Source organism: Poecilia formosa, unplaced genomic scaffold (assembly GCF_000485575.1).
Source record: "Poecilia formosa unplaced genomic scaffold, Poecilia_formosa-5.1.2 Scaffold173, whole genome shotgun sequence".
Classification (NCBI taxonomy): domain Eukaryota; kingdom Metazoa; phylum Chordata; class Actinopteri; order Cyprinodontiformes; family Poeciliidae; genus Poecilia; species Poecilia formosa.
In genome coordinates, this window is record NW_006800112.1 from 74,527 (window position 1) to 100,052 (window position 25,526).

The following is a 25,526-nucleotide window of genomic DNA, read 5'->3' on the forward strand; positions in this document are numbered from 1 at the left end:
ACATTAAGTGTAAAAGATGCAATAAATTCTCAAAAAACCTGATTCTCCTTTGAGTTTGACACATGAGGACTGTCTTTGCTTGCAGCGTGCGGCCCGGTTACGCCCGATTTTGAGCGACCAAATAACTCCTCGTAAGTGAAAGTAAAATTTGGATCTTCTGCGCTCTTTTTTTTATTTTTTTTTTATTTTATTTTGCACCACCTTTCCTGTTTGGTCATTGTTTTTCTGGCATGTTGATTTTTTTTTTTTTTTTTTTTTTTTTTTTTTTTTTTTTTTTTTGAGTTGTGCTGTGTCTTTGGGTTTATTTCCATCACTGCTTGTTTTGTTTCTGTGATGTAAACGCTGGCTTTATATGAGCTGATTATGGGTTGTTGCAGCGCTTGTCCTGGAAATGCGTGGTGGTGTTTCAGCAGCATGCTCGGCCTTTTCTGTATTGTTGTTTCTGCATGACTCATCTTCAGAGCGGTTTTATTTATACCTACGGTGTTTTTATGAAAGCAGATCCTCCAGCTCTTTTGTAGTTTTACGTTATTTTCGGCAGCTGATGTTTGTTCCTTTTTTCTCTCTCTCTCTGCGCCCAGGAGAGGGCCGCCCAGCGAGCCGACTGTGGAGGCTCCAGCTAAACCCCTGCTTCCTGATGAAGATGAAGCTGAGGAGGAGCATCTTGATGAAGCTCACTACGACTCCTTGGAAACCTCGACGGCCACAGAGAGCCCCTGAGCTGCAGCACAATTATTTTGCTTCTCAATGAAGTCCTCAAAAAAAAGATTACATTAGCAGAAAAAAACAGAGCTGAGATGATGCGACATAAACAGATGCTCGACAACCCAGACAAACTTTTGACTCCTTCTGTTTGTAGATACTTTAGGTAAAAATGGACACAAAGAATGTTTTATAGTTGGACTAAAATTTCAGTTTTGTATATACTTGTTTGTAGATGTAGCCAGTTATTTAGAACCAAAAAGGGCTTTAATGGCATTTTCAAGGTGTTTAACCTTTTCGCCCTTGCTTTCTTACTGCCTTCATCCAGAACAACAGCGCCATCTGTTGTTGCTGCTGAAGCACTGCCACTTCCTGAACCACTAAGAGATGATTTAAATAAACTGTTGCAAAAGTCTGTGAAACACGGTTAAGTGAGTAAAACGTCTTCAGCTCAGAAAACACAAAATCTTATGGTTAGATATTTATGTTTAGATTTTCTCATCTGGTTTCTGAAAGCTTTGACCTGATAATTAGCAATGTTCAAATGATTTCTTTCCAGTCTTTCTGCCCAAACAACCATTTCTTATTTACGATTGAAACGAGATTTTTACAGCGACTATTACAAAAAAAAAAAAAAGACACTTCACTATGTTTTTTCTGACAATTACATAAGAGTAAAACCGGTATCGGACCGGGTCGGAACCTGATGCTGTCTCAGCTGAGCCTGTGGAGTGTTTCCCATTGTCTAGGTTAAAATGCACAGATGTCCCTTGAAAAGATGTGATTCTGAAAGCACTATGTGTTGCTCTAAAAATGCTTTCTAGATTTTTATGCATCAGTGCTTTTGCCAAGGGAACGGATTCAACCGCATGTAGAGAACCTTAACGGGGTTAGGGTCAGTCTTCTTTTTTTCATAGTAAAATGTATGAATGTAATTCTGCTTTTTGGAGCTTAACAAAACAATCCTTTGTTGTTCTGTCAGCTGTTATCAGATGACCAGGACAGACTCGCTCACTGACATTCCTTCAGATTTCATTTTAACGGTTCCATAATATTCTCTACTCTCTTCTAATCTTTTTATCAGAAACTTTTTTTTATAAGAAGCTTAACTATTTTCTTTCACATTCACTTCCCAGCTTAAACTCTGTAGACCAATCCATCACACAGTGACTTGTTGATACGTCCTACTGAACTTCCTTTTTGTATCCTGGATATTTGACATTTGTTTAATGCAATTGTGAACAAACAAAATTTAACAAAACAAAACCGATTATTATGGGTCTATATTGTCTCCAAGAAAACTGTTTGGAATATGTTTTTTCCACATAAAGATATTCCAAAGTTTTTTTTGTTTTTATTTAAAAAAAAGAAGCTGTATAATCTGAATTTATATCCAAGTTGACTTTCAAAATAATGTAAAGCTTCAGTTTATTGTTTTATTTTTTGTGTCAGCTGTTGTCTGAGTGTTCAGCTTTAATGAAATTTGTAATTAAAAATATAAATTTACTTGAACTCTCTTACTGTCAGCGATGTAGACAACTGGTGAGGCTCTTTTTTGTTAGTAATCCATGTTGTAAACCATATTTTATAGTAAAAAATTTTAGCAGAGAGCAGATACAAAAGGAAAACAAATACTAGAATATTGCAGTTTTTGATTGGTTCCACATTTAGTCTTCAAGTAATGTCATTGTGGATTGGTGTTGAATTGTTTTTTGAGCATTGAAAATGTACATAAATGTGCTAGACAGTATTGGCAGTATTGACTCAGATTAGCCCCCATGTGTCAGTATGTTGCTCTGTATTTATGTTAGAACAATATGTGACCTCTAGTGGTTGGACGTGTTGTGCCAAATGGAGTCTTATTTGCTGCCATTGAATTGTTTGGTTAGAATAAATCTTCACACCTGGCTAATATACAGTATTATATATAAAAAAAAAATTATATTTACCTGTTACCAAAATCATTTGTTCTTATCCCAAATCCTAAAAAGCAAAATCAAGATGAGACTTTTTGTTCCACTGAAAGCTAAAAACCAACCAGAAACTGATATGAAGTTTTATTAGATGTTTTCCATTCCAGTTCGTTTCTCGTGGTTACAGGTGCTGCTGAAGAAGAATGGCAAATATTTTAAATTAATCATTAAACTAACTGAATGAGAGAAGAATAAAAAAACCCCAAAAAAATCAGCCACTAAAATTATAGCAAAAGAAGAAAAACCTTTAAATAAGGCATAATAAATATATGATTTGTGTATGATATACATACACAAATGTGTGTGTGTGTATATGTGTGTATGCAATAACTAAATACAATTGATGTTCAAGTCGACTTTCAGATGATTATTAAAATACCTACACTAAAAATGCATTTAAATTTCAGCTTCATCTAAAAAAAAAGTTAATAAAATATGAATGATACTCTGTTTAGGTTATTTTATTTTTTTAGAAAACTCAGATGCTGCCAGTTCATTTTTAACCTTTTTTTGTTTATAAATTAATCACACTGATAAATACTTCTGTTTTAAACACGGCACACACAACTGTTCATTGTTAAAGCCTCGGCGTAAAATGATGGCTACTTCAGAGTAAATGGTAGTTTTGCAAATATTTGTGACTCAATCATAAACCCAATGTCTGTTTTCCGATTTAATGTATAAGAATAAATCAAATCTACGCAGTTTGTTTGTTTTTCTTTTTACTCTGGGAAAATCATGACTTTAATTCGCTCATTCTTTGCTGTGTTGCTTCTGCTCATTAAAGTTTGCAGATCTCCACCTGCTCAGTTCTCTAGCATTTTATTCAGGTGGAGGTCTGGGCTTTGACTAGACCATTGCATACTATTCACACCCGACTCTAGAATACTGACACAAAGAGGCTTTAAAGGTAGAAAACTCATCTGGCTTTCAAAATTAGTCCAAATGATCTGCCTTTTACCACTGTGCTTGACGGTTATAAAATATTTGTGCTGGTTTGCTGTGTGGTTTCTCTCCAAACATGATGCTGTGCATAAAGCTAATTACCTCTAGTTTTCTCTTATCTATTCAGAGGACTTTGTTCCTCAAGTCTGGTTCAAATGAAACGTTACAAACCTAAACCATGCAGCTGGACTAGCCAAATTTGATTGGTCTCTTTCTTTTTGTCTTGCAGTGAACTTAATGTTCTAAATACTAAGATCTAGGCTGCGATTGAGCGAATTTTGCGTTTAAACATTGCATCATTTGAGTTTCGGTCATTCTAAATGAGCTTTAAAAACTCCAGGGAATCACAGATTCGTCTTTACTCAAATAACACTATGAAAAAGTCAACAAAAGCCTTAAGCTGTGTAAACCAGAGTTTATTTATATCTAATAGAAAGTACAGAAAGTAATGATTTCAACAGTTCAGAGTGGGGGAGGGGGCACATATTACAGACTGAATCCCAGTCCTTCTCCTGCACATTCCTACAGTCGGTTCAGACCAAAGCTGCCATCTTGTTCCTCACCTCGGTCTTTGCTTTGGGGTGAAAACAACATCAAGTTGTACTTGACCCTGAAACACAACACAACATGTCTTTGGCAACAGTAAACATAGAGATATTCCTTTATTTCGTCCGTTCCCCTGCCTCACTAGCTCATCGATACTCAAAAGTATTTTTCTCTCAATACAAAAATATTACAGACAGCCATCGAGATGTTTCTACACTAAAGTGTTACAGAATCTTAAAGCCCCAGAAGGCAAACACATAGAAGACACTACATGTTGGTTTAAAAGCAGAAACCTGCATTTTAATGGCTCTGAAAACGCACCGGGGTCTCTTCTCTCGTTTGTTTGTTTTTTTTAGATTCAACACAAAAATCACAGCATTGTCACACTTCATGATCAGCTGAGACAATAAATCAGACTAAACTGTTGTAATCCACGAGTCCAACCCAAAAACAATATGGCTCGGGTTTTAAATGGTTCTGCTAATCCCAGAGTCGGAAAACAAAACTGTAGCCAACAATCAGCAGGTTACAGTAATAATAGAGTCAAGTACTTTCTTTCTTTACCACTCCTACAAACCAGTGACGGAGAGCAAACCCTGGATGTTTCAGAGCGTGTCCACTGTGAATGTTTAACTAATTGCAGGAACATCAGTCTCTCTCTCTCTTTCTCTCTCTCTCTCTCTCTCCACTGTGTTTCAGCCTTTATTGCAGAAGTCCAACCCAGTTAGACTCTGATTGTTCAGTCAATGGACCAGCACTGTCTGCTATAGGAAATAACATGTCATTTAAACCATTATTTTATTTCTACTAGGTTTTAAAATCCAGAAAAAAAACCTTTCCAAAAAAGTGGATGGATGCATTTTCTTCTAGGTGATGTCAATTTTTGTGGACATAGTCGCCAATCTGCTGACAAGAGAAAATATCACAGGTGCTTTTTTAGTGTCACTATGTTTTTGAAATACAACAATTTAACCAGAAAATAAAACAAAACAAAAAAAGCTGCATTTGTTGTATCTGTTTGCAAAAACATTAGTTGGTTCGGTAACGCTTTATTTGACATGACACTGACACAAACATGACAACACCTGTCATGAGGCGTCTCCATGAATGGTTATGACTGTTGTCATGAAGTGTCATTCAGTAAATAATGACACGTTTAGTGCAAAGCTGACATTTTCAATTGAGTTTTCATGCTAGTTTTAATGGGATTTTGCGTTAAAAGTTTCATTATTTACTGGATAATGCAAAGTTGACACTTTGGACGAACTTTTAATGCAACTCTTAGAACACCTTTTCATTAAAAGTGTCATTATTTACCGAATGACACTTCATGACAACAGTCAAACGTTCATGAAGACTCCTTCGTGTTCATAACAGATGTTATGTCATGTTTATGAAAGTGTCATGTCAGCCTTATGCAGACCCCTTCAAATAAAATGTTACTCATGGGGTTTTGTCACTTTCACTCAAAGTTACTAAGAGACACAGTGGAAACTTCAGACGGTCACTTTGGGCTCTGGAGCTGCAGGTTTCCAAACCCTGATCTAGTCGTGAGGACTAGTAAGTGACAATCCAGTCAAGTCTTTAGATAAATCTAAGGTTATTAACCTTAGATTTAACTTTTTGTTAAAGTGTCTGAAGGTTGACATGAGAAATGTATTCTTCTTTGACCTTAATTAATCAGACTTTTTTTTTATTAAGCTAGCTGTGGGATAGTAATGATGTTTTTGGTGAATTACATTTGTGACTGAGAACATACCTGGAAACCTTTCACTTGCAAAGGTTTCCAGCTGCTGAAATGTGCTTTACAACTGAATTTGAGAAACTGTCTCAGTTGAAACTGAATTGGTGATAAAGTTGTGTAGAATGAAGCCAGACATTAACAGATGCATTAGTGCAACGTCTGTGGTGATGAAGACTGGCCTAAAAGGTTCAAATAACCCCCAGTTATGTTAATGAGCTTTGGGTGATGACCAAAAGAACAAGTCCACATGTAATTAACTCCTCATGCAGAGTGACTGACCTCATCCAGGCAGAAAGAGGAAAGCTTTTGGGGTCCATTAAGGATCTGTCCCACTAGTAGAAGTGCAGGCCAAAGACCGGCTGGACCTCAACACTCTCAGCTGCGTTAGGAAACGTCTTAAAGTTCTTGAAAGAAAAAGCTGGGGAGGTCTGAAGGTCTCTGATAAGAGGTTAAAAATGGATGGATGGGTTATAAGGAGCACAACTGAGGTGATCTGAAGTTTTAAGATGGACGATGTAATCTAGGAAAATCAAAACAAATCTTTTTAAAGTTGATCCCAATGATATAGTTGTGGTCATAACTGTGGCTTTCACAGCCGTCGAGCTGAAGTTGTTCTTGACGTAGCGAATCACAAAGTTCCAAAAACGCATCACCGCAGCGCTGCTTGGTGCTGCTGTGCCAACCTGGACTGTGGATCAGTGAACATTAGAGCTTCCCATCTGCTCTGGAGTTACAAGATCTTTGCATCAATGTGATGAAGAACCTTCATGTGTTCAGATTAACCAGAATAAAACCCGTCTTGCAGGCGAATCGATTCTCAGCTTAGGCAGAAAATATACAAACACGGAAAGCTCCTGATGTTGGGTATAACTAGTGTCTGTTTCTCTTTGTCCTGAATCATTCTTAGTGGTTTTTAGGTTATTGAAACTACAAACTCTTAAAGAAAAGTAATTGAGTTACCTCTTACTTCCAGCTTTTGGATGTCATAGACTCGGTTTGGTGGCGAGGACGTTATATTTGTAAAACAGAAAAGTCTCAAACACCAATTCATAGCAGACAGACGGTTCAGTCTTTGACCAGACAGCTTCGTTTCCTGTCACACCACAGTGTCCGTTCTCTCTGAATGAAACCAATATTAACATTATATTACTTGCGATGCCTCAAGCGTTCGTGATGTTTATTAGTACAAGTAAAACAGTTGCTAAACAGTAGAAAGTCTTAAGCTGCTCAGTCTTGTTCAAGGTGCTCGTCCGTTGTTGAAAAGCCACAAAGTGGATGTGATTTTTACTGGGCAACAATCTGGCAGCAGTTTCGTTTTCGTCCCGTTTCAGTGAAGATCGGCTCCACGTCGTCATGAATGAAAAAAATTAAAAAGGTGGCAAATGTGTCCTTTTATGCCTTTGATCCAAAAATATACAGGGCTCCTTAATAAGTTCATCTTTCATATGTCCTTCACAAAGTGTAATATTTGTTGTCTTTTCAGTATTCTAAACTACTCTCGGGTTACATGTTGGTAAGAGGGCTTTAGATTCGAAGTGTCCGCAGGCAGTAAGAGGCACTGTCTTGTGTTTGGAAAACCCGACATTACAATAATAATAATAATGATAAAAAAAATCTGAAGTCATGCTAAAATAGGTCCAGCTGTTGTCACAGAGGCAGTCAAGATCCACCGCTTTTTATTCCTTATCTCCATCTTCACTGCTTCCTACAAAGACAGAAACAGAAACAGAATTTTACATTTAAACATTTTATGTTTGCTTTGAGTTTTATAGAAGGTTAGAAGGATCTGTTCTTGGTCGTAGAGCCAGAAAAAGCTGAAGTTGACTGTCTGTGAGAAATAGGGGCTCCCTGGTGAGAGATTTTTCAATCTAAGGGTTATACCTCATAAAATTATCTGTAACTAGTGTACAAAGAAATAAGATCATACTATTCTCACCTCTGTCTTCAACTTAATATTTCAGTCGTACAGCACACCCCATGACTGCATGGTTCCTTTCTTTAAGCTCCTAGACCTTTTTTTTTGCATCCTACGACATGCTAACTGCTTTTTTTAGTTGTTTTTTTTCCCCCTAATTTTGTGCGATTGTGCTAAACAAAACTTAGCTTTGTTTCTGTTTCCGTGTCCTTTAGCATTCAGTCATGATTCTGAAATAAAGACAGCGGAGTTACGTGCAGGTGGTTAAAGCCACCAACCTCCTGCCGAGTCCATGTCGGAGTCGGAAATGTGAGTGATGGAGAACCGAGACACGTTGGATGGGGAGACGGTGAACCGGGACAACTGGACGGCCGGTTTGGGCTCCAGAGCCTTGGCGACGGCGCGAGGTGGAGGGGAGTCGGCTGCTGTCGAGGATGTAGGCAGAGGAAGGAGGGGAAAGTCGTCCTCCCACTCAAACCCTGCGCCTGAGAGAAGACGGTGGGGAAAGGTTTCCTATTGTCTGATAAAAACTTCATTTCTAGGAACAAATAAATGCAAAAACAACAAACACACTCACTCTCCTCCGAGACGTTCCCATCTGAAGAATCATCTGAGATATTAAGTCTTTGCTGGGATTTTCGTCCAGAGCTTGAACCCTCGGATGCTAATGGGAAGCCGTGCTCAACCAGCTCTTTAGTTGGACTCTCCTGGTGAGGTAATATTAGGAAATGATTACTTAAGGAAGCAGGCACAATACAGAAAACCAAGGATGCAGTGAAAAAGCTTAGTCCCCCGCAAAGGAACAACCTTGAGTAAACTTCCTATATTTTAGCTTTACATGCAATGAGAAATCAGAGGGAACTGGATGATGTTTCAGCTGGATTGGCCCTAATAATTGACACCAAGGTGGTTGGAAACAAAAATTATCCAGAAACTGTCCGCCATGCACTACCAAAGAACACTCTTCAGTGTGGAAGTTGTTGCTGTTGGAAGAATGCTCAAAGTTAGATACTTTCAATACCAGCGATGTAGTTAAGATAAAGTTAAAAAATGTTTGAGAAGATATTAGAACCAGGTCTGTTTTATTTTTATTAGATGATTACTGCATGCTTAGAGCAAAAGGACTGTAATATACTATGACATTTATTTACTGCAGTTCCTGCTAATGCCTGATGCTTCTTAGCATCAGGGTTTTGGCATTAGCTATGCTGCTCAAATGCATTTTGGTCAAAACTTTATAAAAACTTGAAGTTGGAAATCAACCACAAAAGCTCTTAGCAAGTTGAACATCCCATTTCCACTTCTCACCTGATCGAACAGATAGACGGTAACGTCATCAAAGAAAGACACCGTCTTCTTCTTATGGTCCTCCTCCGGATTCTCTGCGGCCAGGCTCGGCATCTTGAGGAGGCTCCGCAGTTTGTGAGCCTCGCTGTTGTCGCTCACCACTATGGGCACTGGGTGGCACTCTTCCTCACTCTCCTCCTCCTCCTGCATGCTGTAGCTTCGCAGCTCCTCATCCGACTCATCGCTGTCATCGGTGTCGGCGTCCTCCTCGTCGGCCTCCTCGCCGTTAGCGAGAGACGATCGGCCCTCTGTCGCAGCAAGTGGAGGTTGTGGGCTGGATGGAGAGACCGGTGAGGAAGAAGAGAACCTCCTGCTGTTAGCTGTGTGCTGCAGCGCTACCTCGTCTTTCGGTAAGACGTGCAGGATTTCTCCGGACATTCCCGATGGCCTTTTGTGACTTGTTTTCATCGGCGTTTCCTCGACTTTGCCGGCCTCAACAGAATCCGTTTTGTCCTTCATGTCCTTCTCTTCCTTAAAGCTGGAAGCAGAGTCTCCATTGAGGGCACCAAGCGCTTCCTCCATGGCCCCAACCACCTCAGCTGCCCAGTCCCCTAAGGCTGAACTCTCTTCATGCGATGGCCATTCATCCAGCATTGCCTCTGCTTTCAAGGCAGAATCTAAAGGTTCCTCATTCTCCATCAAGCTTGCCCCTGGAGGAAGAGATTCTGCTCTGCCTTTTGGATTGTGGTCCACTTCAAGTTTTAAATCTTTGTTCACCACACCATCTTTTAGTTCTTCCTCCTCTTCACTTTTTCTTTTCTCTGCCTTTTTTCCTCCGACATGCTGTTTTTCTCCATCACTGTGATGATCCATTTCTTTCAGCTGGAGTTCCCTCTCCTCATCTCGACTTTGCTTTTCATTCTCATAATCTGAAAAGTAGGCAGAGTCTCTGTACGGAGTCTTGTCACTCAGTGGTAAAAGAATGTGGTCTTCTGTCTGTGAGCTTTCCAAAATCGAACCTTGACCCAATGATGGTTGAACCTCTGCTTTATCCTCTTCCTCATGGTTCTCCTGAACTTCCTCTAGACCGCTATCCAGGGTAGGCTTTCCCTGAGGTTGTGATCGGGTGTCATGGGACTCTTTGGGGACAAACTCTGGACTCTCGTTATTCTCTGTATCATATCCGCTGTCCATGGCTTTAGGTGAGCTGGAAGGGTGGGAAGAAGCAGGGCTGAGACCTTCACAAGATCCAGCAGCAGATGGCAGATCCATTGAGTCCATGGAATCAGGAGTTCCTACCTGCTTCTGCAAAGATTTGAAAGCAGGAGATGCGTTCAGCTCATTGCCCTCATCGGCAAAGATGCCTGAAGTCACGTCAGTGATGTCGTCTGTTATGTCTTCTTCCTCGTCGCTGCAGTCAAGGATGTCAATGAGACTTACGGTGGAGCCGGCCTGGTCCACGCCGCTGTCGGCTGTGTGGCTCAGCTCCGACTGGGGATCTGTGATGGAAACCATCACGTGCCTGTTGTCAGGAGGCGGTGGAGTGTTTTTAGTCATCGTCAGAGTCACCTCTTCTTTTCTAGGTTCTGGTGGTTTTTGCATGACCAGATTTTCTTTGATTACTTCCTCTCGCTTCTCTGTAAGTGCCGTTTCTTCAGATGAAGGATTAATATAGTGCTCTTCACAGTCGTCAGCCTTTATCAAGGTGTGTTTGGAAACAATGGGACCCCCTGGCGCCGGTGACAAATTGATCATCTCCTCACTGCTGAGAATATCGGTGGTCTTGTCTGTGATGTAGTTGCTGTGACTGTAGCTGTGACAGTAGTTGTTGTTTCTCACTAACAAACCAGTGAGTGGATCAACAAAATGGGTGTGGCAGCACTCTCCAGATGGTGGCACCTGAGTGTCCCCTTCATGGCACAGGTAGATGTAGGCATTGCAGTTGTCTGAGGGCACCATGGTGTGATGTTTACTCAGGGTGAGGCAGGCACTGTTATCTTTGGCCTGGTGGGGCTCTAAATAGTCGATGGGTTTGGGCAGAGAGTGAAAAGCCAGGCTGTGCTGGTCCGGCCAGGTGTCTTCGATGTCCGTACTTGGCATGGTGTAGTTGAAGTCGGTGTAAGAGTCCTGTCTGCAGCTGTGGCTCGCCCGCCTGTGGTGTCCTCCGCTGCTGTGCCTGTGTTTCGAAGGCCACGTATTGCAGGTGTGTCTCTCGAGAAATATGTCCTCCTCTTCTTCTTCTGTGTCGCTGTCTCTGTGTCCGATGAAGAGCGCGCCTCCGGTCTTCATGTTGATGCTGACCGAGTGGCTGTTGTGTCTCGTGTGACTAGGCATGGTCTTCCTTAAAGAGCCCATCATGTCATAGTAGCCCCCTGTCATGTTCTTCCCTAAGAGAGAGGTCTGGCTGGTGTCCAGGTATGTCTCTCTGTAGGCCTGTTCAGGTGGACTGGTCACAGATGTGGATATACCCAGGGGATTCTCCAGTTCTCCTAAAGCCTGACGAAGGCTTCTTGACCCCCAGCTTTCTTGGAGATGCTCACTGGAATGCTCACTTCCAATCAGATAGGGATCCATTTCTAAAGGAGGGGAGTGCTCATAGTAGTAGCCCCCATCTCTGTCTTTGTAGGACACATAGTGACTTGACTCCCATGGTCGAAGGGGGCTGCTGTCTGAAACCTGACCTAAAAGAGGCTCCATTGTCAAGGAGATGGCTGGACTTGAATCATTGGAGTCATACAGATCAGATTTATGGATGTCAGCAGACCAATAGGGACCCATGGTTTTGGTCTGTGATGGGCAGGCCATGCATTCACCAGAGTCTGCACTACCAGTCAGGAAGCTCCCACTGCTGCCCTGGTAGTCTGGGCTGTAGGAGCACAGGTTGTAACCTGGATCCATGTTACAGTCCACAGGCTCCTCAATACGGATGTAATATTCACTGCTTACTGAGGGGCTATGGGCGCTGAGGACGGGGAGCACACTGGGAGGATGCAAGTGTTTTGGTTGATAGTAGGTAGGAGAAACTCCGTGGCTTAGGCTCTCCATGGGACATCCTCCAACAATGCCCCCTGGTGGATAAAACACTTCTGGACAGTGATGGTTGGCCTGAGCACAAGTGCTTGAGGACTCTTGGGATATGTAGGATGGATCTGCTCTGGCTTGCTCCCACTTGTACTCAAAGTTCAGGCCGTGGCTGGTCTCTGTGACCGTCAGTATGTCATCTCCAGACTCTGAATGGTAGCCATCACCAGATGAAAACTGCTCCAGTAAAGGGAAGGAAGAGGAGGTTAAGGAGGGCTGGTCTCTAGATATTGTTGAGGCGGTGTGGTGACCGTTGAATCCAGCGTTGGGACGCAGCGAGTTCCAGCGCCTCTCAAAGTCCTCTTCGGCCTCGCTGGCCCCTTTTGCACACAGATAGCTGAGCAACAGGTGGACTTCCTCTGCATTGGGTCTCTGGTCAGGTTGGAGCCAGCAGAATTGCATCACTTCATACCTGAGGAGCCCAACAATGAGAAGGGAAAGTGTTCAAAGTTAACCTATAAAACTGACTAAAAACAAACGTGATAATCTGAGCAAGGAACTTGGAAGTAATTTCACTGAGCTGTTCTTGGCTCTGAGTTTTGTTGCATTTTGTCTTCCTCCCCCATGGACATGCCTGTATCTGTGTGTGACTCACCAGCGCTCAGCCAGGGGAACTTTGAGCAGCGGCTTGGGAAGTCGCAGTTGTTGCTCTCTTACGGCATACGTCAGGACCTGTCTGTCAGAGTAGTGTCTGTAGGGCTGGTTTCCCAGCTCAAACAGCTCCCAGATGGTCACACCAAGAGACCTGGGAGGGCGAGACAGCGTGGACATCCACCTTTAGATCCCCACAGTCTCATAGTATCCATGCTTTCATTTCATAATGTAAGATTTTTTTGCTGAGCTGGTTGGGTCAAATGGCTTCTCCATTTTTAGTCTTTTTTTCTTACATTTCCTCTTTATCTGGTGAGAAAACTAATATTGTTCATATGCAGCTGCAAATACGGCCCAAAGGATTGTGTTTGATTGTAAAACTGCTACTTATGTTAGTAACAGGTCCAACGCACTGATGGTGCATCTTTAGGATGAAATATAGATTTTCTGCAATTCTCAGGCAAGCTTTTCAATGAAAATTTTCTCTGTGAATCCAATAAAATATATCGGCCGCAGGCTGTAGATGTAGCCAATAAATTCTCTGCAATGATTAATAATTTACAAGCAGTTTGTCTATTGTAGAAATGTCCATATTCTGCAAAATAAGCTCCGATACTGTACTGCTGGTAGCCGTTTAAATGAATAAATATATCCAAGCTTCTTTCTTTGCCTTGCAGCAAAAAAATACTTCTGATGACTGATGAAAGATTCTCCCACTAAACATGTAAGCAAGTTGTTCACATGTTGTTGAAATAATTGAGATGTATTAAAAGTTGAACATAGAGTTTGAACAGATTGTTTACACAGAAGAGGGTAAAATGTTTCAGAGTTTTGCTAACAGGTTGATTTTTTATTTTTATTTTTTATGTTTTGCAAAAAATATGGAATTAGCTGAAATTATGTGCAGAAATGTCTGTGTTGTGTTATTAGAAGACCTTAAATATGAGGTTTAAACAAAGTGAGCATCTTTAGGATATAATATGCAAATAGTCACAACTGTTCTTTAGGAACTGTGGATCAATATTGGCGTAAAGTTTTCTGCTAACAATCATAAATGAATCACACTTAGCCAATTTAGTGGGAATTACAAAAGAAGTCTAGGGGTACTTGAATGCACCGCCATGCCCTGTCTTTAAAATAAACCAACCATAAAAATAGTGAACGATCAAACTGGCCAGACGACAAGAACCTCTGACCCGAATCAGAGAGGAGGAGAAAATAATTAACACAACAAACTGATCGTTGTTAGACTGAACATCACCTGTTAAAGATTTGAATCTACTTTTTGATTAAGTAATTAGATTGGGTTATAACAAACAGCTTATGGCATTTTAATGACACGCTACTGAATTTGTGTCTTTGTCCAGATATTTGTTTTCTCTAATAGCTGCAGAATACACATTAAAGATGCGCACCAACAACCACTAATAGTCAAAACGGAGTCTAATGCACAAAAGGGAAATTAAAATGTCTAAATGTGTGAGGGAGTTATCGGTTCTACCAGATGTTGCTCTGCTGGGTCTGATCGGCTATCAGCAGGTTTCCATGAACCTCGTCCACGAGCTCGGGAGCGATCCAGCGCAGCGGCACGTACGTCTGATCCGAGGTCACGTAGAAATCATCCTGGTAAAGAAGAAATGTTAACATATTTCATGATTTGATTCTGAAACACCTGAGTTGTGCATTACAAATGTTAGCAGGGATAAATCCAAGTTATTTTCCTGCCCTTGTCAGACAAGCAAACACAGTTTCTTCAGCAACTGTGCAGCTTGTATTTGGGAACTTTGTGTGGGTCTTACCTTATACTTTGTGTGCGCCAGACTGTAATCTCCGATCTTCACTGAGATGTCAGCGGTCAGCAGGCAGTTCCTCAGAGCCAGGTCGCTGATGAGAAATGCAGATAAACACCTCTAACACAGCTGCACCATTTAATAAAATATTACACAGGATAAGATCGTGGATGCTTTTGTTTAAGGTGTTTCAGCTGCTACTGGTGATGGAACATCACGCCTTTTCACCTGCAGCATTAAAGGCTGTACCTTTAATTAAAGCTGATCTGGAGAGGAGTGGCCACCGCCTGCAACAAAATCACTGATGCTGGAGTCAATAAGCAGCACTCAGGCAGCACCAGGATGTTGTTTCAGGAAGCAACTGGAAGCAAAGTTGGTGCAGCAGCTGGATTTTTTTTTTTATTGTAAGTCATACAAATGCTAACTAATCAGTAGCAACAGCAGCAGCAGCTTGGGACTACCTGTGGGTGAAGTTGTGTTTGTGCAGGTGCAGCAGTCCTGATGCAATGTCACAGGCCATCCTTTGCAGAATCAAGGGCTCAGGGGTGATCGCCTCGTTCGACCTGCAGCTTCGGAGGTAACCCTTCACATCCCCCTGGACACAGCAGAGGAAAATGAGACACTTGCATGTTACAAGGTTTGACCACTGGAGGGCGGTGTTTGGCAGTGAACTGCTCTTTGTGGCCTCCATTTCCTGTTCAGCTTAAGAAGTTTGCATGAAGGAGAAGTAGATCTTCAGATTTATGTGGCGATCTGTGGAAGAATCCAGCGAGTTCAACTCAGACTGACGGTCTCATCTAACTGTTGGCTCGTTGTTTAACAACTCCAAAGACTTCAGCACAAACAGCAGCTTCTTTTCCTGTGAAGCATTTCTTGCCTCTCTTTCTTCACATAAAATAATCTTGTGTATAAAAAAATTCAACCTTTCGGGAGTGGTGATGGTTATAAAGTCTAACAGCTGCTGGGAGAAAGGACCTGCCATATCAATAATTCAGTTTACAGCAGATGCTAAGAGGTCAAAAAGCCATAAGAAATGACCTTCAACCTGATCTAGTTCACAAAATATTCCACCAGTTTTCTAAGTCAGTAAAATTGTTGAGTGCTCCTGGAAATGCAATGGATGATTTGGCTAAAAAATCAATTGCATTTATTGTTTCAGAACAAAAGAGAACATATTGCATTTTGTCCCAGGAAGCCTTAAAGTCCAACTAAATGGTAAACACACACACACACAAAACAGCTAAAAATTAATTAGATTCGAAGAAATTGTCCAATTGTATTCCTTTTTTTTAAGTGAAATAAATATATCAGGGTAAATAATCTATCAGATACAGGAGAAAACTGTTGAATTTTATCATTTCTAGTATCCAGTAGCTGCCAGCTTCTGTGGGACAAGATCATTAGAGAATTAATCTACAACTCATCTAAATGTTTCAGGCTTGAAATAAAAGGAAAGGTCCGACGGTCAAACGTTCATATTGTGTCACTACTAACGGAAGGATATGAAGTGTTTACAAGTATTTTTAAGAGTCAAGTCTGTCCTGGTTGGTGTTGTGTGTTTATGGATGGAGACTCACCAGTGGACAGAACTCCATGACCAGCAGGTAGGGAGTGACTTCAGTGCACTGGGCCAGGCACTGCAGCAGAGCCGGGTGCTGGAGCGTGCTGGAGCGCAGGAAGAGCAAAAAGCGCTTAAAGGCATTTCTCTTTAAACTGACAGAGAAAGCACAACTGTCTGAACATTACTGTGGACACAGGAGTGTTGCAGTATTTAATATTTTCTATTCATACTTTGATATTCTTTGTAATCTCTATGTCAGAGTTTCTCTAGGAGCATTTTAAGAGGGAAGACATTTTCCCTCTTTATCAGTTCAATTGATAAAGAGGCCAGATGTGGTACTGGGTGTAAAGTGTTACCGGTAAGGCTGAGCTTCCTCCAGGAAATGCATCTGGTCCTGCACGCTGGCGCTGACTTTGAGCTCCTTCACTACCACTTGGGTGGTGTTCAGGCCCGTGTTCACCTCCCCGAGCAGAACCTGGAACAACGCAGGCACAGACGAATGCATATGGGGAGGAAAGAAGCACACACACACACACACACACACACAGAGAAACACCAGTAAACCCATTCACACAAAGACGTGAAGCAGACACACATGCATGGACATACCCAGTGGAGGTACACAGGGATGGAAAGGGCGGGTGTATTTGTGTGAGACGAGTCAGAAACAGACAAAAGACAGGGAAGGGTAGAAGGGAGAAAAATGTTAACTGGTTGCAGAAACATGAGGCTTTCCTACTGGCAGTGACAGCTTCTACACACTGTACCAGTGCAATATTTGTACTCAGAGCTGCGCGCGCCGCCTGTGGAACAAAGCAGCTGTTATTTATCGCACCACAGGCAACACATTGAATTACAGGAGGGTCCTTGGTGCAACTAAGGGTGTTTTCACACCTGATAGTCCGGCAGACTCGGTTCGATTGGGGAACAAAATTGGAACATTTGTTGCATTTTCAGCTGGTGTGGTTTGCCTTCACACAGCACTGTGTCAAACAAATTAAACCCACAGGAAATCCCACTTAAGGAAACAGCATGGAAACCTCAGAAGAAGACATGAGAGCAACTTCCTTTCTTCACAACATGAAAACAAAAATGGAGTAGCGTAAGATTTTAGCGGTTGTAAGATTTCTCTTCCGTCTTTGGTGAAAGACCATGAGCAATTTCTCCCGCTTGTGTGTTTGTTTAGGTTCTGTTTACCCAGAACACCCGGCACTGTAGTCCACTTCCTGCTTTTGGAGCACCCTTTGATCTGCTTGGCTTCTGAACTGCATCAGAGGTTGATTGCGCGTTCACACCTCCCAAAATAAGCCCCGACTTTCTTGGCAAACGAACTGAAGTTTGATTAAAGCGGGCTAAACAGGGTTGGTGTGAATGCACTCTAAAAAACTACAGGTGGTCTTACCTTCCCGAACCATCCATGTCCGATCTCCTTCAGGTAGAGCAGACTGTGGCGAGTCAGTTCAGAGGACTTCAGCAGCTGGGCTGAAGGAGGAGAAGAAGGAGAAGAAGAAGAAGAAGAAGAAGAAGAAGAAGAAGAAAAGAAAGACTTGATTGAGCCGTTCAGCATGCTTTAACACATTTCCGACAAACCGCATTACGCCAGAGAACAACTGATAAATTTCCTGATCAGGCTGGTGTGCAGCTGAAATGCAAATTGCTCATGAGAATCCATTTGGCTGAATACGGACTGCATTCATTTAAATGCATTGTAAATCATAATCAGAGGGCTGAAACGCCAAACAGTGTTTTGGCGTTTATGCTGCGTTATCACACAACACAGGGTAATGTGAATGCACGGCTGCTGAACGCTCTGATGGATCTCGTTGCACAGACAAGCTGAAATAAATGTCAGCGCTGATGGATGGAGACGCTGGAGATTGAATGGCTGAGAAACAATCTATACCCTTGTAATCTGAGGCATTTAAAACTGCAGCACAACAAAATGAGCTGCGATTGTCTGACTTTTCAAACAGCAACACATTCTTATGATAGAGAATCAGGTTAGATTTTACTGAAAAAGCTGCAAAAATGCACAGAAAGGTGTTGAAAGGAAGTCCCTCGGAAGCTAATTAAAGAAACTCAAGGCTACTACATAACGCACCACATCTGAGCTATTAGGTATCCACTCTCAGCCGTCTCTGAAGTGGATTATCCCAACATGCTGGTCGCTGAAGAGTAAACACAACATTCTCCATTGTGTTTGATCTGTGCTGGTCTTTCCGTGGCACCGAGCTGTCAGACGGTCCGGTTATCCGAAGCATCGCTGTCAGCACCCCCTGAAGACTTGCACCCATCCTGGCTGCAGAAGGTGTCCTGCCGTCCCATCTCAGTCAAACCAACCGACTGCTGCATCTCCCTCTCCTCCCCTCCCTGCCCTTTCCTTTGGTTTCCATCTGCATCACCCTCCATGACACTTTCGATTCTGGTAGTAAAGCAACCAACAAGCAGATCTTTGTCCAGTCCGGTCCCTGTGTGGAGGCCTTACTGGACCCCCTACGTTCCCTTCTACAGATTGGTCATTCTTTACACCCACTTTCTCCCCGGCCCAACAGCAGAATAGTCGCCATTGTCTAGCCGCGTAGGACAGCACGGTACCAGTTAGGACCAGCTATGGCGCACACACTGGGACTATTATCTCCCAGCTGCATGACAAAGGAATAAACAGCGCCAGGCGAAGGGTTCCACCTACGGCGACATGTTTCCCCTCAAATATTCATAAATCTAACAGAACAATGGGAGAAACATGAGGCGTTCTGTACCAGACTGCTCCCGCTCCAAACCTGTGGCGGTTTTTCATAAAAGCTACTAGGAACGTCTGCTGCAGCAAACACAAACCGGTTTCTCTACCAGCGGTCTCATAGTTAGCGTCAGCCTTTCCTCCATGGTCAAGTCTACGATGCGGAGATCAGTCACAGTTTCCAGAGTTGTGCAAGATCAATCTTCACAGGAACTGGCAGAGAGTTCAGCGCTGGTTCAAATGACCTCATGTTCACATTTTGCAGATCCACAGGTTCCCTTCCTGTCCCCAGGACATGTTGATGTACAATATTTATAGTTGGAACTGTGTGCTAACTGTCTTTAAATTCTTCAGGTCAATGTTGCTAATTAGTATTGCCGTTTCATACCTATGCATTTCCATTTGGCTCCTTCCGTTTTATATTTTGTACCTTTGCAAACAAACCATTTCACGTTCAAACTATTGCAGATCATTGTAACTTGCTTTGGTATTTTCATGACCTATTGAGATAAATAGTAGTAAAAATGCATAAATCTCATCTTTGAACTGCTTCTAATTTTCTGAAGATTTTGTATTGCACCCTATTTCCATTTATTTTGTTCTGATTCTGTTTTTGCCAGTTAATTCTTCAAGATTATGATCATTGCTCAAACCACAATAATTATGAGAAACCTACTTCTGGTGTGCATTTAATGGAGTCAAGTAACCATATTTCTTTGCAAAACACACTGAGTAGAACATAGAAATTTACTTTAAAACCTCTGTCCTCAAAGGTGTTATGAAACATCTCCCTGGTGGGGACAAATTAAAGTGTCTTTAATTTGTTCCATTGGACCTAAAATAATAATTTGGACCTAATATTCATCATTAGACTGTAATATTAAAGAGCATCTGTCCACATGTTCAAAAACTATAGTAGATGTCTGAATACATAGAAATAGTGATGGTGTGATGGCAGAAGTATCTGCAGGCTGTTTAGTGAGGAGCAGCGTCTAAACACTGCAAGATGTTTTGGTCTCTAGTGAAATATTTAACCTAGTAAAATTTACAGGGGCTTTGTTTATCCATTATATATATTGAAAGTAAATTGTGTAGCTTTAAATAGCTCTAGGACGGGAATCTGCTCCCCAACATGTCGACAAGCAGACTCCGCCACTTCCTGTTGCCTCTGACGGCCAGCCGGTTTCCACAGGCCTTTTATTTTTAAATTTAAAAAAAGTGACAGGATAATTTCTCAGCAACAACTGCAGAAAAAAAAGTATGGGTAAAAACACAAATCTGTCCAACACTCAAAGGAGAAAAAAAAAAAAAAAACCTTTTCACAGATACATAAAGTAACTCGAGCTCCGTTTGACGGCAGCATCTCTGCATCTCCACACTGATTGTTGCTGAGTACCAAAACAAAGAGCCTCTCTGTTACATAATGGCTGCTGAAGCCGAGATGTTTTTATCGCGATGCATTTAAACCACTCAGAGCCGAAAGGAATTCCCATCATTCCCACTTATCCCAGTGGCTCCGGTCCTCAACTGATCGTTTAAAGGTAAAGTTTAACCCTCTAAATGCAGAACTGACTTGCAAACGGATCCCATTAAAAGTGCTCGGTCACTCCCTCTGCGTGTATTTAAACATCGGGGAACTTGTTTTTGTGCTCGTGTGGATTCCTGCTCCCGTGTCTCCTCTGAATGGGTGTCAGTTTCATTCGATTCACACAGCAGCCTGCAGCACTCAACAGCTGCGTCAGGGCGGGTCCTTTAAATGGAGCCTCTGTCTGAGCCAAGCTCCTGCAGCACTGATGGCTTATTAAGACCTCCACCTACTCAGTAACACTGGCTGAGAGCAGGCGCTTAACGCAGGGCAGCCAAACACTTCCATGTTGACGGCTTATGAGAAATCTCAGACCTCGTTCTACGCTCCCTGAACCGTTAGATCTCCTCGGTCTCGTTCGGTCTCGGATTTGGCGCCTTCGCCCTCCATTTTTATTTCTTTTGTTCTCTTATTCGTTTTTCTCCACTGGGGCGCCAAAGTTTTTGACTACATTAATCTTTTGCACGTTTTGCTGCATTACCTCAAGCTTCCATTTGTTTAACACAAAGCAGGAGGAGGAGACCCGTGGTGAACCCGAGGGAATCGCAGAGCCAAAGTTACAATGCAAAACACCGTGTGTGGAGAAAGGCTGATGCTGCACGTCGCCTTGCGGCTTCGTGTCATTTCATAGGTTTTCTTCAGAAGGGGCAGAGAAGCTGGACAGAGTTAATGAGAAGATGTTTGAGTCAAATGCAGAACAATCCTGGAAGGAAGCCTGTTAGCAGCTGCAAAATAAAAAAAGAGAAAAGAAACCACTTGAAACTGTGGAGGATGTTTACTTCCCAGCAGGACACCAACACTAAACACACAACCAGAGTTACAGTGGTTAATATTGAAGCATATTCCTTTGTGAGAATGGCCCAGTCAAAGTCCAAACCTTAAGTTCAGATTTGAAAATTGAAACCCTACATCTACGTCCACTTTGACCAAATTTGAGCTGGCTCTAGATGTGCAGAACGGGTAGAAACATTAACAAGAGACTTGCAGCTGCAACTGCAACACAATACACGTGTTGGGTCACTGCTGAACATAAATGCATGCCACCATGTTGGTCTATTCCATAAAATCCTCCCCCCCCCCCAAAAAAAACACATCGAAGTTTGTGGCTGTTGCAAAAGTTTCAACACTTTTGCAAGGTACGGCGTTTGTCATTGCCGTGAAAACAGTTTAAGCTCCGTTTGTGCACAAGTGGCTGCAGAAAAAGCAACGCCGCATTATGTCAGAATGACACAAAGTTCCTGAAAGTTCCCTTAAAACTGAAAGCAGCACCGTGCATCTGATCCAGTTACTCCATAAAAACTAAAATCAATATCTTAAAATGATGTCAGAGGGTGAGGTTGTCCCAGCGGCGCAGTAATGAATCCCTGCCTGCTGTGGCTGCTTCGACATATGGTTTCTATCTTACGCCGAGGACAAAACATGTGTTCAGCAGTCGATTCGCTTGACGAAAGGCGAACATGTGCAGAAAGATTTGCTTTTCACTTTCCCTACGAAACTTCTTAAAAAAAAAAACAATCAGCGGGACAAATGAGATGATGAATTTCATAGATTCATAGAGACACTGCAGACGTAACAGCAGTTTCAATTAGCTTAGAAATAAATAAGAGAATAAATTTCCTCCAGGATTCTTTGTGCTTGCGAGAGTCGGATCCACCAAGTCTCGTGTCACGAGTTTATCAGGCAGGATCGCTCCCCATAATGCACAACAACTCACATTGTTCCTGAGAGGCAGAAGCACTGGGAGAGGAATACTCTCACTGGGGTTTTGTGCTCTCACATGCCTCACATACCAGCAAACTGCAGCGTAGGCCGACTGCCTGGACGCTATTATGCAACTTGCAGATGTTTGTGGGAGAAAGTTAAAGAGTTCATTCTGCAGTTGCCCTGCAGCGATGAATTATGGGATAGGTGGAGGCCCAACTGACCAGCATCAGGGCGGTGCTCACTCCGGGGAAACGCGGCTCTCCTCAGGCTCCTTTTTTTTTGCTCTCACACCCTTCAAATGTGTGTGTGTGTGTCTGTGTGTGTGCGTGTTTGTGTGTAACAATCTGGCACCTCTGCAGAGCTGCTGCTAGGCTTGCATCATCAATGATATCATGATTAGGTATTGTTCAACAGCGCATTCATCTTCTCAGTCATCGTCGACATCCATCACAGTTAAAGCTGCAGAGGCACACGAAGTGCTGACCTTGTAGGATAGGGAGGCGCGTTGGTGGAGTTTTGGAGGGCGAGAGGAGAGGGAGCCGAGCTTTGACTCACCAGATCGGGCCGGCTGCTTGGTGGTCGGCAGGGAAACCTCGGTGAGCGGCAGGACGTAGACGTCCGGAGTGCCCTGGGAGACGGTGGAGGCCAAGGTGGACATGTCTGCGTGGTATTCGTCACAGTCCACATTCTCGAATTCCTTAAACAAGAAAAACACACAAACTCTTTAAAAGATGTACAGATGAGCCTGCTACTTGAGTCGGAAAAGGAAACAATGTTTTTATTATCTCTATTGTTTTCAACCTACTCAATGTCGGGAATTTTAAAATGTTAATTTTCTAACTTTCTACGAGAGCCAGCTGTGCTACAATGCTAAAGCTACTTCCGTGTGAACGAAAGATGTAGTTTCAGATTCAATGCTGATTTAAACAAAAACCTCATTTAGAGATTTTCACCACAGTTCCAAAAATCTCAGTTAAATTGATCAGGTTTCAACTTCAAAGCTTATTTTTACATCAATTTGATTTCATAAAGTGCTACAGCTAATGTAATTTTTGTTAAACTCTTCATTAATAATGCAATGAAGCAATGAAATAGAAAAAAGATGCACTATACTTTGCATCTTTTTTTTATGTCTGAATCTTGTTTGTCTAGCTGTCGTATCTGGTCGCCACCACCAGGGGGAGCTACCCACTTCTCATGCTATTTCCCGACATAAATAGCAGAGTATTTGAGTGAACTGACCTTTAGCCACCATGTAGCCAACATGTCGTATGTATACCACTATCGCCTGTTGATGCAAATCCAACACAATCATAATTTTTCCTAAATTTCACACTAAAACAGATAGCAGTTAAGTTACAAGGGATAAAAGGGCTTTAAGTTTGTCACTGAAAAAGTTAAAATATACGTCCTTCATAAAGACGAAGTGGAGTCTGATGACAGTTTCTATTTCTGCCGGGTTGATTCTGGGTCTACATGGCCAAATGTTTGTTTTCCCAAAGTGTCCTGAAGTAAGCTCCAGTCTGGAGTTTACTATAATAATAAATAAATAATAATGTACTAATGTGATGAGTAAATAATTATCATCTGTTGGTCAAATAAAGTAAATGTACTGGTTTCACTTATTTTGAATGACTTGAGCAACCAGATATCTTTGATTTTCCGCTGATATAAAACGCGGAACGTGTCTGGTTTTTCTGGCCCAAAAGTCGAAGTGGAGCCGAGATAAACTGCAGCAAGCTGTGCTGGCCCGGTTCTGTTTTCCTGTGAGGCCATTGGAGAGTCAGAGCGTAAACAGAGCCGGTCCGTTAAATCCAGGGATTATTAGCTCCGAGGCTACATGTTTCTCACTCCTAAACTTCACAGATCAGACTGCAGATATTGATCCTCAGGAACCGTTTGGAAATCAGACCGCAGACGAACGCTTCTCCTTTTTACTTCAAAAACAACTTTTTATGTTTTACAAAGAACAAACAGTGGCGAAATAAATCAGATTATCTTTTTCTGAATGTGACAGTGTGAACCCGTCTGTTTAACTCGCATCCCCTTCTCAGGGCACTACAGCGATCTGCGCCTGTAATCTAATTAAAACAATGATGAGATGTCACAGAGAAACCATTGGAGGGACCAGAGGGTCATGGAACGTGATGCAACACAGCGCTGCCCCTCCCCAACGTACTGCTGCAAACTGCTAGTCAGCTATCAAAGGAATAAAGGTAAAAACATGATTTTAATTATGAAAACAAAGACATGTAAAAAGTGAAAATCTGCCGTTCTGGATGTGAAAACATTCAGCACTGAGAATAATCAGCTGATGTGGTTCGGGAATATGATGAAATGCCTTCTGGATGCCTCGTCGACTAAGACGAGACCTTAAAGATGATCCAGGAATGAGGAGCAGGGATGTGCTGATGGACAGATGAATATCAGTTTCCTTCCCTTTTTTTAACACTTTATTTTCAGATTTTAATAATACGAAACTGACAGCAGACAGATATAAGACACACTAACAGCACATACCAACATGCAGTGCGTCGTTTGAACACCAAATGCGGAGAAGAAGAAGAAAAAAAAAATCCAGCTGCAAATTATAGAAGCAAAGATGTATATATCCTGGTGTAAACATCTAGATCTGAAATTGTGACAACCAATTATCTCATAGTGACAGAGCTACTCTGTGAATTATAATGTATTAACATAATCAAGAAGTTCTAGTACTTATTATTACGTCTCTCAGCCATCGGATAAAAGACTGTCGAATATCCTTCCTGGTAAAGAGTATCAGGAACCAAAGGCAATGGTATTAGACTGATGAGAGGTTTGTTGGGTTAGGATCCAAATCTCTTTTACAGACATGAGAGACGTTTCAGTACCTGTTTTGATCTAAAGTAACTCGATGGATGTTGCAGACTACCTGCCCGACTAATCGCTATCTTTTTCCTTCAAGTTACAAAACTGTGAGAATTTTACACTGTCTTCAGAAATGAAGTCAAGTTGTTCTGTAAGAACCAAAAGTAAAATATCACTCCAAGTCTTTTCAGAAGACACTGATAACGTCTTCTGAAAGATTTCTTTTGTCCGCGGTGAACAGCAGCACAGCTGAGGATGGGGAGGAGGGAGGGAGGCAGTTGGCTGCGTCCACAGGCCGGATGTCAGAATAAAAGTCCCTCAGATGGGATCTGGAGGGCTGTGGGGTCCCATCACTGGAAAAATGTGACCCGCTGCAGCCCTCTGCAACACCCACACAAACACATGCGCACATAAACACCTCCGTCTCCCGCTTCCTCCTGTCCCCCAGGAATGCGAGCACACACACACACACACACACACACACACACACACACACACACACACACACACACACA

General features: G+C 42.2%; 2 protein-coding genes and 1 long non-coding RNA gene across 11 annotated transcripts in view; 2 read left to right on the top strand and 1 right to left on the bottom strand.

The window, feature by feature from the left end:
- LOC103147036 (brain-specific angiogenesis inhibitor 1-associated protein 2-like) overlaps positions 1-3,379 on the top strand; it is a 58,948-nt gene extending 55,569 nt beyond the window's left edge. For 3 of the 6 annotated variants that reach the window (XM_016678055.1, XM_016678053.1, XM_007565177.2), the window contains one exon: positions 582-3,379. In XM_016678055.1, coding sequence (XP_016533541.1) covers positions 582-720 — 139 coding nt within the window. In that variant the 3' untranslated portion in view covers positions 721-3,379. Of the gene's footprint in view, positions 1-85; positions 132-581 lie in introns of all 6 variants that reach the window. The other 3 variants (XM_016678059.1, XM_016678058.1, XM_016678054.1) reach the window with 2 other exon arrangements.
- Positions 3,380-5,862: 2,483 nt separating this feature from the next.
- Positions 5,863-25,526, bottom strand: part of aatkb (apoptosis-associated tyrosine kinase b) — a 60,118-nt gene continuing 40,454 nt past the window's right edge. For 3 of the 4 annotated variants that reach the window (XM_016678052.1, XM_007565183.2, XM_016678050.1), the window contains 12 exons: positions 22,717-22,858; positions 17,538-17,617; positions 16,492-16,610; positions 16,152-16,239; positions 15,036-15,169; positions 14,584-14,668; positions 14,286-14,407; positions 12,789-12,938; positions 9,134-12,605; positions 8,403-8,532; positions 8,104-8,310; positions 5,863-7,615 (listed from right to left, as the gene is read on the bottom strand). In XM_016678052.1, the coding sequence (XP_016533538.1) occupies positions 7,587-7,615; positions 8,104-8,310; positions 8,403-8,532; positions 9,134-12,605; positions 12,789-12,938; positions 14,286-14,407; positions 14,584-14,668; positions 15,036-15,169; positions 16,152-16,239; positions 16,492-16,610; positions 17,538-17,617; positions 22,717-22,858 (4,758 nt within the window). In that variant the 3' untranslated portion in view covers positions 5,863-7,586. The other variant, XM_016678051.1, reaches the window with a different exon arrangement.
- The window catches only part of LOC103147037 (uncharacterized), a 6,770-nt gene continuing 4,497 nt past the window's right edge, over positions 23,254-25,526 (top strand). The window contains exon 1 of the long non-coding RNA XR_477218.2: positions 23,254-24,377. This is a non-coding gene — a long non-coding RNA (uncharacterized LOC103147037). The remainder of the gene's footprint in view (positions 24,378-25,526) is intronic.